Raw genomic sequence first — 17,193 nt, 5'->3', positions numbered from 1 at the left:
TTTTTATGGCTATTTAAAGTAGGAAGACAAGATGACATCTGGCTCAAAAAGAAGCTTAAAGAAGCCATTCTTCTAATACACAGTATAATCAGCATATAGTAACAGTTTCATTTGGGAAAGTAGGCAGAAACCAAAGTTTGATAAAGTAGGCAGAAACCAAAATACTTATAGTATAAATTGATCATTGAATGGGATCTAGTATTATGTTATTAAAAAGGTTTTTGCTAAATATGGTTTTTCTTAGTATGTGAACATTTTATTACATAGAACTTCTTGGTAATGGTTTTTGTTGGGCTGAATCTGCTACTTAGTAGTTGTGTTACTTTGGCAAGCCTGTTTACCTATCTGAATGTTAATTGCCTCTCTGCAAAATACCTGTGCTAAATAATACTTTTCAAATACATGAAGCTCAACAATATTTTAAGAAAAAAATGTTTATTGACAGATTGGTGGCTACTTGAATCCTTTTTCTATTTTACAGGTTATTTGCAGAGTCTGATTCGACGAGTTGTAAATAATGTAAACATTGTTATAAATAATTTCATATTAAAATATTTTAAGAAAAATTGTTTATTGACAGACTTGTGGCTAATTGAATCCTTTTTCTATTTTATAGGTTATGTGCAGAGTCTGATTAGACGAGTTGTAAATAATGTAAACATCGTTATAAATAATCTCATACTAAAATATGTTGAAGATGATATTGTTCTTTCAGTCAACATCACTTCTGCAGAATGCTATACAGTAGATGAATTATGGGATCGTGCATTCATGGATATTTCTGGTGAGTAAATGTCAAGAACAATATAGATTTTTTCCATTTTCGTAAAACGTTTTCTTGAATTCTAAACCTTTCTTGGCCAACTGGCTCTTTGATAAATCTATTGAAAACTTTATGCCTTCAGCCTGGAAAAATGCACATATATAGAATTTATTGTGTAATTACAGGAGGTTAATAGACCCTCAGATTAAGAAATCCCAGACTTGTTTTTTTAATATTTCTGATTTTTATTTTTCTTACCTATAACATGCTTATTTCAAATGTGATGTATAATATTTTACAATGCTATGGGTTATAGCAATAAAACTTAAATAATATTAAATTAAAATTTTAAAAGTTTTTGAAGGAGGAAGGGGAGTATGGTTCGGTAATAGCTAAACAATCTGTCTGACTAATTTATGTTTTAGGTTTTTATATTCCAGAACACATTTGGGATTTTTGGATAATCCTGAAGCCTTCTTGAACTATTATGTGCTGCACTCTCCCATTGCTTATCTTAAAAGAACTAAATAATAATGAATTTTAATCACTGCCATTTATTTATTACTATTTTATTTTGTTCTACATGGCAGGCTCTGTGCTAAACATTGAAACTAAAGCTGTGAAGAAAATATACATTGCTGCTGCTTAGTTTTGTCAGGAGAGAGATTAAATAAGCGGTAACATTTGTTGACGTATGTTCTGATAGGACAAGAAATGGGTATTTTTGGAAAATATAGTAAGGAGACTATTGTGCGCACCTTTTATCTGTGACTTGCTGTGGTAGATAATTGTTAAAAGTACCGGCAGTAGAGTCAGACTGCCTGAGTTTGAATCCTGGCCGTCTCACATAGTCTTAGATGTATGACCTGGGGTGAGTTACTTCACTTCTCTGTTTTTCAGTTTCCTCATTTGTAAAATGGGGATATAAAGGAGTTTCTTACAGAATTATTAAATACATTGATGCACTGAAAGGACTTATGTAAGTGTCCTGTACATAGTCATTGCTCAGAAAGGAGCTTCTTTTACTATTATTTACAGTCATTTTCTCTAATTGTCATAACAGCTCCACAAAGTGGTGATATCCTTTCTCATTCATTTAGTCATATATTCATTTATTCATCTTAAGTCCTAGTTAAAGGAAAGCAAAGTGAAATCGAGTCTTAAGATTATTTAACTTGTGTAAAGGCATACAATTAGGAAATAGCAGAATTGGAATACAGTTCTCCAAGCTTCAGTCTTTATATTTTAGAAATGAAGGATAATCCATATCTTGCAACTCTGTTGCAAAGCATAAAGAAGAGTGTATGCAAATGCCCAAGTCTTTGACTTCTGGGAAATTATTAATGCCTCTGTCTCATCCTCTGTGGAAATAAATATTCAATAAAAAGGCCAGAAGAAAAAGCTAAGAAAAATAGGAAGAAAACAAATAGAACAGGATAATACAGGATTGAATAAATGAGCTGACATTTTAGGGGAAGAAATTTCATTTATAGTTTTAATATAGAGGTAATGCAGATATTACTTTGGGAAATTCTATATAGTGAATTGAAAAGAGTCCTGAATCAGGAGTTAGGGGATCTTAGTGCAAATCTTCCCTCCACCACTAACCTAGTAGAACCTTGGGGGAGTCATTCCTAAAATGTGAATTATCATTACTGCCAACCCACCAAATATGTTTATGAGAATAAGTGTGATATCATATGAAAGCTCATGATGATGGTGGTGATAAAGACAGCAAAAATGGTATCTTCCATTGATTGACTGCTTGTTAACTGCTGGGCCGGTGCTGGTTTTTACATTAATTATCTTATTTTAATCCTTTAACCTTCTGAGGTAGATACTATTATTTCCTCTTTTATTAATTTTAATGTAATATTTGATATTTTCAAAGGGATTTATGTAAAATATAATTGTTATAAAACAATATAATAATTATGTACTCTCCAAGTAACTAGAACATGAACCATTTGCTGTCCTTCCCCTATATGCTTTTCCCTATCCACACCCTTGGTAACTGCTGTATTAAATTTTATCATTCACTTTCTTTACAAATGTTGTGCTATAAAACTGAATGAAGTATTGAAGTATGGATGAACTTTGAAAACATTATGCTGAGTAAAAGAAGCCAGACACAAAAGGCCACAAATTATACGATTCCATTTGTATGAATTGGCAAAATAGGCAAATCTATATAGACAGAAAGTAGATTAGTGATTGTTTAGGGATTGGGGACGGGTGAGGGCAATGAGGGGAGTAGAGGTATGACAGTTAAAGACTACAGAGTTTCTTTTTTGAGGTGATGAAAAAGTTCTAAAATTGATTGTGGTGATGGTTTCACAACAGTATCAGTGTACTAAATGTTACTGTTGTACATTTTAAATACATTAATTTTATGTCATGTTAATTTTACCTCAATAAAGAAAAGTTTTATCATGTGTGAATGTGTACATAAGTGATATATTTAGTTACATGTATTTTTGAGCTTTGTATTAATAGTATTTTCTGTGTTGTCTTTTGAGGTTTGCTGTTTTCAGTTAACATATGCATTTAATATTTTTCCATATTGTTGCATATAGTTGTAGATAACTGATTTGTACTTACGAATAATATTCTATTATTTAAATGTGCCAAAACTTTATTATCTGATTTCCTGATGATGGGCATTAGGGATGTTTCCAGATTTTTGCTATTATAAACAGTATTGTTATGAACCTTCTTGTACATATCTTTTGACATGTACTCATACGTGTAAGTGTCTCTTTAGGGCATTTACTTAAGAGTGGGTTTGTTAAATGGAAGGATATGCAGTATTCACAGTTTCAAATAATGCCAACTCTTTTTCTAGAGTGCTTATTAGGTAGACATAATTATTCCATTTTACAGATTAAATTGTAGCACGTTATCTAAAGTAAGTACCAAAACTAGAATTTATTTTGTAAGTTTTTACAAGATAATTGCTGTTATATTTAGTTTTTAAGAAAGACTAATTTTTAAAAGATTAATAATTTCCTCTCAATGAATAATAATTTTCTAGAATTTCCTAAAAATATAACCACTTTATGTTCTTATAGTGTAATGGATAAGAATATGCCTCTGGAGTAAGGTTGCCAGAGTTTGAATTACAACTCTGCTCTTTATGAACAGTCTAACGTTAGATTATTTATCCTTTCTGTGCCTCAGTTTTCACATCTTTTAAACAGAGCCATGTAAATATTAGGAGACAATGGACTTAAAAGACTTAGTGTAGCATGCAACAGCAAATATTCAGTAAATTATTATTATCACAAAGAGACGGAAAGGAGCATCTAGAGGGTTTTTTTCATTTCTAGTCCTACTAGTACGATCTCTTTAATTTGTGTACATGTGTATAATATCAATAACTAAATCATTAATATACTATATAAAATGAAATAATATGGCAAGTTTGTATTTTTTCAACTAACAGACAAATTTGAAATTTATTTGTGGATAAAATTTTTCCACACATATGCATGCATACTCTTTAGCTTTTACTTGTTAAAAAATTAAATTCAAAAAAAGAAAAGAAAATTAAAAATTGAATTAATTAGAGGTTGCCAGGATATACTTAGAAATAGTGTTATCAAAGACTGGACTAATGCATATTTTATTGTTTTGCAGAGTCCCATGGCCATAGCATGTGGAGCTGCTAATTTAAAATCACTGACCAAAGGAACTTGAGCCTGATTATTTACCTAGGAATTGCTTGTTAGGAATAAAACTACTTATTAGTTAAAGGTTTCATTTTCTAGTTTGATACTTGACCAGTAATTGTTTCATTTTTATTCCCTTGAAAGCAAACTTTATACTGTTATTGGTAATTTCTTCATTAGTTATTATATAGAGCAGTGTTAGCCCCCTAGAATTTTCTTTGATAATGAATATATTTTATATTTTTACTATCCAGTACTGTAGCCACTAGCCACATATGGCTTTGAGCACTTGAAATGTGGCTAGTGCAACCAAGGACTGAAATTGTATTTTTATGTAATTTTAATTTATTCATGTATAAATTTAAATAGCCACATATTGCTGATGGCTACCATAGTGGAAAGTGCAGGCTTAGAGCATAGCAGCAAGTTTTTTTCGTGTAAAGTGAGTGTTAAATGAGTGACTATTACTCCAGATGTTATCCTGAATATGTTTCTCAAGAATTTTATTTTGTTATTTAATATCTCATTGCAGATGGCAAAATTTTTCATAAATTTTGTCTTAAATTTGTGGTCAAAAAAATGGAAGGCAAGGTACTTTATTTCTTTAGCCTCATTTTGATGCTCTGTACATAAAATGGGGATTATTGTGCCTATTTTGTAAGGTTGTTGGAAGATTTAAAAGATGTAATAAAGGAGAAGTTCTTTGCATAGATTCTGGCATTGTATATTAAATGCTCTATTCTGAATTTCACTATTATTTTTACAACTATTTGTACTAATAATTGTTGCCTTTTTTTCTCTAATACTCCTTTTTACTTAAATTTTTTTTCTTTTCTTTTTAGCAACTGATCTGGTGCTGAGAAAGGTTATCAATTTTTCCGACTGTACAGTTTGTCTTGATAAACGAAATGCTAGTGGTAAAATAGAATTTTACCAGGATCCTTTATTGTACAAGTGTTCCTTCAGAACTCGTCTTCATTTTACATACGATAACCTAAATTCCAAGATGCCATCTGTTATTAAAGTACGTGTTTCTTTTTCTAGTAGTTGAGTTGCATATCTCATTTTGTTTATTGGCTCTTGTGCATGTGAATTATTATTTAAAAAACGAAGAAATTAACCTCATAGATATATATGCCATCTTTTTTTTGTAAAAAGTTTTATTTATAACTTCTATGTTATATTATTTACTATGTTATATATTTACAACTTTTTGTGTTACGTGTTTTAATAGAGATATTTTGGGCCTTTTTTTCTTTCTTCCTGTGACTATAGATTCCTGTTTTGTGTGTCAAGCTGTTTATTAGTGTTTTTTTCTTAAAAACACAAATATAAAATAGTGTATTTATGCTCATGGTGGATTGCATATCAATCCATATTAGATCTATATTTCAATCCTTACGATTTGTTTAGCATGATCTGATAACTGTAGTCTCTTCTCTTTCTTTGATAACTTTATGAGGCTTGATTTGCTAACCTGATAGTTTATTGTTTTAGGAAATTTTAACTTTTGATCTATGCTTTCAAAATGTAATTGAAATCTTAGAGTATGGGGATTTTCCAGGTAATGTTTTTTGACACATGGAAAAATTTGTTGTTCTCCAAGGAATTGATATGATTTTTCAATTCATAGTGTGTATAGTTAGTCTGTAAGTGTAAATCTTGGGTTCTTTTATTACAGAACAGTTTTCTAAACCTTCATCCATTTGTCTGTCTTTGAAAAAGACATCATACAGTGACTTGTGATTTTGTTAACTAAGTTTTATTGTGAAATGAATTTTTATTGTTGAATTACATGCCTCTGAATACTAAAATTCTAAATGGAAAAGTTGGCTCTAAGTCTGTACACTGATATTGACTACTGTGCCTGTTTGTGGCTGTATAAATTATTTTTTTACATTTTTAAAAACATAAGTTTCCATTTTATGTAGCTCTAGTATACTTAAATTTATATTTATACATGAAATCCACTTATTTTTCTTTGGTAGTGCTCAGTCATGAGTGTTTTACTTTCTTCCCCACTCTGTGTAGTGCACATTGGTTTTTTAAAATTCTGTTACCTTTCCCTTCTATTTTTGAATTAGCTTCTTTGGCAACGTTAAGCATGGGAGAGTATTAATAGTATTGTTAATTGTCGCTGTATAATGGGCTTACTTTCCTTCTTTAGCTTTGAATCTACTAGTAAAGTTGGGGAATGTTAAGGTAAATCCAAGTATTGTTAATTGTCTCTGGATAATGGGCTCACTTTCCTTCTTTAGCCTTGAATCTACTAGTAAAGTTGGGGAATGTTAAGGTAAATCCAAGATATATTTTGGAAATAAGTAATGGAAACATAGAAGCCTTACTATATAAAATAGTATTATTTATTATTAGCATAAATTTAATTGTATATTCTAGGATGTAGCTTAAATAGAGGAAAGTAAAATATAAGTGAACTTGAGGAAAACTTAGTGTTGGCATATAAATAAGTTTGTATTCTCAAAATTGATTAGCCATGACATTTTATTCTAATACACGCCTTAATATAAATAAGCTGTTGGCAAGTGTTTTTTTTGGTTTTGGTAATCACTAAATATGACATACCATTATGCTCAACTGAAATAAAATGTTGAGTTTTTTATTAATCCTATGTGTTGTGATGTATGATTTGCCATTTTAAGTTAGGCTCATCATTCTTCCAATTCCTAGTCCTAGGAAATATATATTAAGTAGACATGGTTAAAGCTCATTTATTCATCATCTCAAAGACAGGTGATTTCGAAAATGTTTCATATTCCCTAATTATTTGTTTAAACCTCTCATGTATATTTGTTTAAGTGTCTTTGAGTTTATTTATATTTTGGTTTGGCTTTTTATAATATTTTATCTTTTGTAAGAAATAAATATGTTAAATGGGTATGTCATATTTAACATTTCTCCTAATTTTGAAAATTTACTTTTTTTTTTTACAGTTTTCTTTCAGAGGAATGAATTTGCGCGTAAAGCATTGACTACATATCTGATAAATTCCTTAGGAATGATTTGTGTAATTGCAAATATCTTATTAAGGAGTTTAAACTTTTTTATGGCCTGTGATCTGTATTGCCAAATTGTTTCTGGAAAGCTTTAACCAGTGTAAATGCTTATGAAAATTTAGGGGAGTGCCTATATTACACTCTTGCTATCTTTAAATATGATCATGTTTTAAAAATTGCCAACTTGTTGAAAAAAAAATAATATGGATTTTGATTAACATTATTAGTTAGATTTTTTGAAAATATGTCTACTCATCATTTGTTCTTTGAAAAATCCATTCAGATATTTTTGTTGATTTTTTAAATTGGATTAATCTTATGGATTTTTGCATATATAGAAGATGCCAAAATAACGTATACACATTTTAAGAAAGGAAAAAATTATAGTTTTAATCAATATATACTGATAACAAAAGATGAATACAAGTCACATTTGACTTCTGCAATTACAAGAGGTGCTCAAAGTAGTTACCATCAGTGTAATTTTAATAGTTTTTTCCTTCCTTAAAATGTGTATACATTTTTTTGGCACCCTCTGTATATCATATATAAAATATATATTTTAAAGCTATGAATATATTTGCATTTTATATATATACACATGTGTGTGTGTATGTGCATGTTGATTTTTTGTCTGTCATTGATTTTGCTAAGACTGTTCATTACTGGTACTATACAATATTTAAAAGGATGTGGTAGAGAAATCTCAAATGAGGAAGAGCTTGGCAGGCCTACGTACGCTTCTCCCTTCCCTTCCAGCTTGTCATGATTTTCTTACCTGTTCATGGTCTATTTAGTGTATCATTTTTACGTCAGTTTTAAGAAACCTGTACTCTTATTCAAATATGGCATTTTACACTCCTCCCTTCCACAGTACAGCTTTATTTCCCTTCAAGTATATATTTTCTTTTGTTTTTTGCCTTTAGCCCTAAAAATATGATGATTACCATTACTTCTTTTTCATATTTCATAGACACTCAAATACCAGTTAGTCAAAATAAACCTTCCAAGAGACTTGACTTTATGGCTTAATTGGTTTTATTCCATGTTTATAAAACAGCAGGAAACCATTGAACTGAGGCTGTGTTTATATTTCATTGATGTCTATTTCTGTGAGGAGAACTTTGATTGGCTGCTATATATCCTATTTGCTAGTAATTAATCTTATTTTTTCTTATAATTGATTGACATTATAAATTTTGTCATGTTTAAATCTCTTATTTAAAATTTGTTTGAAAAATTTTCCTGAACATATATTGCCGTTAGTTTTCCATATTTGGCAATAACATTTTTATTATGTCCATATTTCCATAGTTATAACATTAGTAATTTTCCCTCTTTGCATATGCTTTTAGGATATATATCTATTCTTTTTGGTTAATAGAGCTAGAAAGTGTGATTCAAGTTTTACTAAAATGTCTTCATGAAGCTTTTATTCTTGGTTGTGAGAGAGATCTTCTGGTTTTGAGGGGAGTACTATCATATCCTTAATATTATAGAGTGGGTAAATTAGATCCCCCTTGTCCACTATTTCGCTTTCCATGGTTTCATTTACTTGTGGTCAACCATGGTTTGAAAATACTAAATGGAAAACTGCAGAAATAAACAGTTCATAAGTTTTAAATGCACACCTTCCTGAGTAGTGTGCTGAAATCTCACTTCGCCCTGCTGTATGTGCTACCGGCCCGTTAGTCACTTAGGAACTGTCTTGGTTATCCAATCTACCTGTGGTAATGCAGTGCTTGTGTTCAGGTAACCCTTATTTTAATTAATAATGGCCCCAAAGCACAAGAGTAGTGATGCTGCTACTTTGAATATGTCAAAGAGAAGCCTTCAAGTACTTCCTTTAAGTGAAAAGATACTTACGTTTAGGAAAGAACATAGTATATGTGGGGTTTGGTACTATCTGGGATTTCAGGCATCCACTGGAGATCTTGGAACATATCCCCCGTAGATAAAGGGGAACTACTTTATCTATGTATTTTGGTTACATAACTTTCTTTCTGGTGTTATCTGGAAATCTAGTGTGACTATATCTTTTCATTATCATTTGTATTTGCATTTACACCATTTGACTTAATATAGTTTCTAAGTTTTATTGATCATAGAAAAATTTCCTAAGATTTTAGAAAAAACTATTTTGGCTTAAATATTAGAAATGTTTGGGACATTACTGTTTCTCTTATGTTACTCTGTTTAAGACTTTTGACATTTCCTTACTTATGTTAAAATATATTCCCTTTGAACGTGATTTTGTTGATGTTTTTATTTTTTCAAAATATAGATTCATACCTTAGTAGAGAGTTTGAAACTTTCTATCACAGATCAACAACTGCCTATGTTTATCCGTATAATGCAACTTGGGATTGCTCTTTACTATGGAGAAATCGGCAACTTTAAAGATGGAGAAACAGAAGATTCTACCTGTCACAATAAAGATATGTTAGGAAACATTACAGGTAAATATAATAAAACTTCATTTTAGAGGCGTTGTTTTTACAGTGTTTTTGTCATTGTGAAACTTTAAAAATACATTAGACTGAGTTTTGCAGTGTTTTAGTGTGACGGGATGATTTTATTTTGGTTGTATGACTCCACTTTGACTTTTTTCTTTTCTACATGCTGAATGCTATTCTGATTTTCTTTTTTCTGCAAGCTAAAAACAACTTTGATGTTTCTAATAGGTATATGTGTTAGAATGTATATTACATAAAAGTTAAGGTAGTGCAACCTCAAGATTTCCTATAAATTATAGTGTTGGTAATTTTTCTGCAAAGGCACACCAAGAGTTATTTAAACTAATTAATTGAGTTATATATACTTAATACTTTATTATATGTAATTAATTATACTTAATTAACTACATGCTTTACTGAGGATACCTAGTTAATTAATGGGAGCACTAATTAATGAAGTATTTGCTTCATTGAAGTATACCTGGTGGATTAACTTAAGTTACTCAATTTATACTTTTACTAAAGTGTAGTATATCTGAGATGTTATTGTTGGTAATGTTGGAAAACATAGAGATGAAAAGATGTGTTCTCTTCCCTTAAAATTTTAAGATATAATGGAGTGGACAGACATGTGAACAGTTAAGTGTGTTGTATGGTAGAATGATAGTATGTTTGATTAAACAGAGATATGAATATCTGAAGTAGAAAGATAATGAAAGGAATGATTGACTTGACATTAGGCCTGAGACTCAGGAAAAATTTGGAGAAGATGATTAATTTCTGTAGATAGAGCCTTTAGCTAAGGGTATTTAAAACTTAGGAATGACTAAACCAATTAAAAAATGGGAAGAAGACCTGAATAGACATTTATCCAAACAAATGGTCAACAAACACATGAAAAGATGCTCAGCATCATTAGTCATGGGGCAGTGCAAATCTAAACCACAACGAGATGCCATTCCATGGCCACTAGAATGGCTATAATAAAAAAGACTATTATAATAGCAGGTGTTGGCAAGGATATGGAGAAATTGGAACTCTCATATGTTGCTGTTGGGAATATGAAATGGTGTAGCTGCTTTGGAACAATCTGTTTCCTCAAAAAGTTGAACAAAGTGTTACCATATGACCCAGCAATTCTATTCCTAGGAGAATTATAACATATATCCACATTAAAAACTTGCATGTAAATATTCAAGGCAGCATTATTCATAATAATAACCAAAAAGTGGAAACAGCCCAAATGTCTATCAGCTGATGAATGGATAAACAATTATGGTATATCTGTACATTGGAATATTATTCAGCTATACAAAGGAATTTTTGAAATACTGATATATGCTGCAACATGATAAACTTTGAAAATATTATTTTAAGTGAACGGAGCCAGTCAAAAAGAAATGTATGATTCCATTGATATGAAATGTACATAATAGGCAATTCCATAGAAACAGAAAGTAGGTTAGTAACCAGGGTAGGGGGGTAGGGGAAGGAGGGAATGGGGAGTGACTACTAATGGGTAGAGGTTTTCTTTATCGAGTGATGAAAATGTCCTAAAATTAGATAGTGGTAATGGTTGTACAACTTTGAGACTATTGTATACTTTTAAAGGCCAAATTTATACAATATTTAAATTATAACTTATTAAAAATCTTATCATCTTAAAAAAAGCTTAGGGAACAACATCAATTATCATATATAGGTATACAATAAAACATACTTTTATTTCACACTAGATAGTGAATTCCTGTCAGACAATGCACTCCTGAGACAGGAACAGTGTCTAACACCTAGAACAAAACCTAGCACATAAAAAATGCTCAATTTATTGTTTTTCAACTATGCTATTATGACAAGTTTCAAATACATAGAAAAGTTGAAAGAGTATTATACAGTAGACACCCACATACTCATTATCTAGATTCTATAATGAATATTTTGTTATATTTGCTTTATCATTTATCTCTTTGTCTGTCTGACATCTCTGCCTTCATCAATTCAACTAACTTTTTTGATGCCTTTCAAAGTTACAGACATCATCAGTACACTTCACCCCTAGACTTCGGCAGCATATCGTTAAGAGTTTATATATATTAATGACTTTTTATTTTTTTGTAGGTTAAATTTATAGTGTAATGTATAAATCTTAAGTATACTACTCAACATATTTTGAGAAATTCATATACCTGTGTGATGCAAAACACCCATCAATATACAGATCATTAACATCTCAAAAAGTTCTCTCATGCCCTTTTCATTTGTTCTCTCTGTCCCTCTGGTCAGATAAACACTTTTCTGAATTTTTAAAGAAACCACAGATTAGTTTTGCTGATTGTAGAATTTTGTGTCAATGGAATCATATAGTATGTAGTTTCTTTTGAAAGTGTTCTTTCATTAAGAATAATGTTTAAAAAAAATTTTTTATTAAAAGTATTTTTATAGAGCAGTTTTGGATTCACAGCAAAATTGATGGCTAGGTACAGAGATTTCTCATATACCTCTTGTCCCCACACATGCATGACCTCCCCCATTACCAGCATTTCATCCAGAGTGCGACATTTGTTGCAGTTGATGTGCCTGCATTGACAGATCATCAGCCAGAGTCCATAGTTTACATTACCTTTCAGGTGTAGTGTTGTGCATTCTGTAGGTTTGGACAAACGTATAATGGTGTGTACCCATTATCATGGTATAACACATAGTATTATCACTGTCCTAAAGACATAATATTTTTGGGATTCATCATTATCAGTAGTAATTTTCTTTTTATTGCTAGGTACATTGTATGAATATACCATATGAATATGCCTTAGTTTAGTTAGCCATTTCCTTGTTGATGGATGCCTGGACTGTTTCTAGTTTTGGGTGTTATAAATAAAGCTGCGCTGGACAGTCGTGCTATTGTAGATACGTGCTATTCTTTTTCTTGGGTAAATACCTGAGTGCAGTTGTATGTTCAATTTTTTTCCTGTTTTTTAAGAAACTACCAGACCTTCTTTCCGAAGTGGTTGTGCCATTTTACATTCCCATCAGCAATGTATGACAGCTCCAGTTACTCCACATCCTTGCCAGCGTTTGGTGTTATCAGTCTTTATGTTTTGCCATTTTGATGATTGTATTGTGGTATCTTGTTTTAATTTGCATTTCTTTGAGCAATTATTTTGAACTTTTCATTTGGTTATTATATTAATTAATATATTAATAACATTAATATATTTCTGAAGTGTGTTTTAAATATTTGACTATTTTAAACCTTTTTGGGTTTCATTACTGATTTGTAGAAGTTCTTTACATATTCTGAATTCAAGTTTTTTGTCGTATACATTGTTTAGGAATGTTTTCTTCCCAGAATGTGACTTGCTTAATTCATTTTTTAAAGATGTCTCTTGAGCAGAAGTTTTAAATATTGATGAAATGTAATATTCAAATTTTTCCTTTATGACTATTGCTTTCTGTGATCTAAGAAGGTGACTAGGTTTCTCTTGTATGTTAAAACAAAGGGCTAAAGTAACTCCACTGTTTGCTTCCAGAGGAGTCTCAACTAGTTTTCTCTTTTGTCTAAACCAGGGATCCTTAACCTTTTGTTCTCTGTGCTGTGGATTGCTTTGACACGCTGGTAAAGCCTATGAACGTCTCTTCTCAGAAGGTTTTAATCATTTTGACTTTGATATGCTCTGGTGTCATTTCTTCATGTTACTTGTGGAATACATTAGAGTTTTTAGATCTTTGGGTTCATATATATTTAGAAAAATTTGGGGCTTTATTTCTTCAAGCATTTTTTTTTTCAGTTCCCCTCTCTTCCTTTGGGGTCTCCAATTACATGTGTATTAAACAACCTGAAGTTCGACGGAGCTCCTCTGTGATGCTCTGTTCATGTTTTCTTTTTTCCTTTGTTTTCTGTTTCATTTTTGATAGTTTCTATTTCTGTTCAAGTTAACTAATTTTCTGTATCTAATCTGCTGTTAATCCCCTCTAGTTTATATTTCATCTCAGATACTGTATTTTTCATCTTTAAAAGTTCAATTTGGATTTAAAATAATACATCTATCTTTCCTTGTTTATACTTTCTTGAATATTGCATATTATTTATATAGCTGTTTTAATGTCCTTGTTTACTATTGCCGTGAATGCATCATTCCTAGGTTTTTTTGTATTGACTGACTTTTTTTTCTTCATTTTGGGTTATATTTCCCTGCTTCTTTGCATGCCTGGTAAATAATTTTTAATTGGGTGCCAGACATTGTGAAATTTTCCTGTTGAGGGCTAGATACTTTTGTATTCTAGCAAACAGTTTAGTTACTTGGAAACCATATAATTTATTGAAGTCTTGCTTTAAAGGTTTTTTTCGATGGGATCAGAGCAGCCATTTGGCTTAAGCCTGGATTTGTCCCACTGTTGAGACAGTTACCCTTTTGAATAGTTTGCCTGCTACCCTCTGAATTAAAAGTTGTTTTTTCCCCCCCATCGACTGTGGGAACATAGAGTATTCCCAATTCTGTATAAGCCTTGGGGATTGTTCCCATTGTTCTTTTCTGGTGGTTCTTTTCATGGTCTCTGTAGTTTCCTTACATGAAACTGATTACTACTCAGCTGAAGACAGGGAACCCTCTGCAGATCTTAGGAGCTCTCTACTCAACAGGTCTTTCTCATCTGATACTTTGCTCTGCAAACTCTAGTCACCTTAGTTTCCCTGCACTAATTACTTTGTCTTATCATCTAAGGACACTGCTGAGGTCTGCCTGGATTCCTGCTTTCTTGGCGGTGACTTTAGAAACTCATTCCAGGCATTAAGCTGGGGCAATCATAGAGCTCATTTCTCTTGTTTCCCATCTCTCAGGACTCACTGATCTCACTGATACCAGTATCTGAAAACCATTATTTCATATATTTTGTCTTTTTTGTTATATTTTTATATGTGCTTCTTTGTTAACATTTTAAACAACAGAATATAGCAGGAAGTCTAATAGTTGTCATAGTTTCAAAGTAGTGATGTATGTAAATATTTTGAGATAGCTTCACAACCACTATTTGATATAACTGTGACTTCTATAGATTTTAGAGTTGAAGGTACTACTGATGCAACTGTGATTTGTTACCTACATTCACAATTAAAAGAATGCTACATTTTAGTTAAATAATTAATATGTATTTTTCCATTGAAATTCATTTGTTCCATTGTCAAAGGGCCTCCAGATTAAAATGCACTATTTCAAAGGAAAAGAATATTGTAGGAAATTCTGACCAGAGTTCAAGGAGATGCTTTTTTCTTTTCTAGGTCGTAATTCATTCTTTTGACAAGGCAGTGAGCAAAGACTCAGAACTTCAAAAGCATCTTTCATCAAAATCCCTCTTATTTATTTTTTTACTAATATTAAGTATAAATTATAGTGACTGTTTTCTCAGACCTCTGTTAGTGACGTTTCTTTTGTTTCCAAAGATCAAGCTGTGGACAGCCCTTTTATTTTAATGGGTTAGACAAGAAAGTTCTAGGGTCAACCCCTGTGGACCCAACCTGGTCACTGCTTCCTGGGTTGAGGTGATCTGACTTCTTACAACTGCAATATTTAGTGATGATGTCCAATTTGAGACCTTATTAAGGACGGTTAATAACAGGCGTTATTATTCCCTGGTAGATATTTATATAATGTTTATGCTTAAACAGCAGGGTATGTGCAAACACTTTCTGTATTTGTAACTTTTATAATTTATTTTGAAGTGAAATGGCTAAGACCCCTTGGTACTATATTTTAGGTACTCTAATTACTACTTATTAAGTCTTTTCCTTTCCAGATGAAAGAAGGAAAAGATCCATGTGTTGTAACTTGTAAGCGTAGGATGTTCCAGGAGTCTCTTGTCATAGGACTAAAAAAGTTAAGTAGTTTTTCTAGCCAGAAAACCTAGAAGTGGATCTGAAGGAGGATGATATTTAATGGAATTTATGTATTTATAGATTTATCACTGAAGGGGAGATACACTTGAATCTGCTGGAGATTGCTTATACTTTCTTTAGAAGTATTTTTTCCCTAAATTTCATGAATATATACCTCCTTTGTTTGTATTGTTACAATAATGTTAAGAAGCTGGAGGAATTTGTCTTTACAAAGCTGGAATAAGTTAGAGTGTTGGAATTTAAATTCTTAGTCTGCTCGTTTGTAACCAAATAAAAGTTTTTTGCTATAATTTTTTATCTGTAAATAGGAAAGACACTAATTTATGTTACCGACTAATAGTAAAGAGTCACTGACACTATTATTTTTCTCAACTACATATGAGAAAAATTGATTATAACATTTGTTTACATTCTTTGGATAATTTTTTTAGGGTAAGCGGTTTGCCTAGGAACACTTGTCAGTCTCTTTTCATTGGGTGCATCAAGGGAATCAAAAACTTTTCTTGGATCTTTCTGGTATTATGTTTCTGAGAAAAGTCAGTTTTTTAGCACTTTAGCCTTATTTTTGGGATGTAGGGTTTTTGTTGTTGTTGTTTAAATTAATGAGTGAAATGCCAAAGAATGAATTTATTCTGTGTACTTATGAAATCTATTTAAAATTATCTTAAACTACTTTGCACATAACATTAATCGTGACCTATAAAAGAAGATTGATAAAGACAACATATAGAAACTTAAAAGTGGCAATGCTAAATTATTGGTTTCAAATAATAATTGCCAGTGTATATGATATGGTCGAACTTTACATGTAGAAAGGATATGTGAGATATATTTTTATAGAATTTATCTTCCTAATTTTCCTCTTAGTTAAATCCTTTTGATTTATTTAAAATGACTTTATTTTGATTGATAGATGTTGAAGGTGAAACAAGAATAGATATTCAGTATCCTGCTCAGTACAAAGGACAAGAGTTGTATTCACAGCAAGAGGATGAGCAGTCACAGGGATGGGTATCCTGGGCCTGGTCATTTGTGCCTGCAATTGTGAGTTATGATGATGGTGAGGAAGACTACCTTGGGAGTGATCCTGCAACAACCACGCATCAGCAAAAAGCACAGACTTTGAAGGATCCTATTGTTTCTATAGGATTTTACTGTACAAAGGCAACTGTGACTTTCAAAGTAGGTTTCCTTTTTTTTCTCTACTTTTATCTCAACTTAATGCTTAAAACCATAATTTCTAGTAAGGATCTTGCTTAAAGTTTATTTTACAGTTTGTAGTTATATGATACAGTTTAGCAGTCCTTTATAAAGGTATATGTCTCCTCATCTGAAATCTCTGAACTTTGATCTCTTCCCATCTTCTTAAGACCTACTCCATTTTCCTTGTTTTATCAGC

The 17,193-nt window shown here is 31.3% G+C and overlaps 1 protein-coding gene across 9 annotated transcripts in view; it reads left to right on the top strand.

Annotated features, from left to right (window-relative positions):
- The window catches only part of VPS13B (vacuolar protein sorting 13 homolog B), a 765,148-nt gene that overhangs the window by 68,956 nt on the left and 678,999 nt on the right, over positions 1-17,193 (top strand). For all 9 annotated transcript variants that reach the window (XR_013994784.1, XR_013994785.1, XM_081070819.1 and 6 more), the window contains exons 5-8: positions 617-784; positions 5,277-5,458; positions 9,733-9,907; positions 16,708-16,976. Coding sequence is in view for 7 of the 9 variants with exons in the window: in XM_081070819.1 (XP_080926945.1) it covers positions 617-784; positions 5,277-5,458; positions 9,733-9,907; positions 16,708-16,976 (794 nt within the window). In the remaining 2 variants the exon portion in view is untranslated. The remainder of the gene's footprint in view (positions 1-616; positions 785-5,276; positions 5,459-9,732; positions 9,908-16,707; positions 16,977-17,193) is intronic.

This window comes from Rhinolophus hipposideros, assembly GCF_964194185.1.
Source record: "Rhinolophus hipposideros genome assembly, chromosome: 13".
Taxonomy (NCBI): Eukaryota; Metazoa; Chordata; class Mammalia; order Chiroptera; family Rhinolophidae; genus Rhinolophus; species Rhinolophus hipposideros.
Note: the sequence above shows the minus strand (reverse complement) of the source record. Positions and strands in the feature narration are given on the sequence as shown.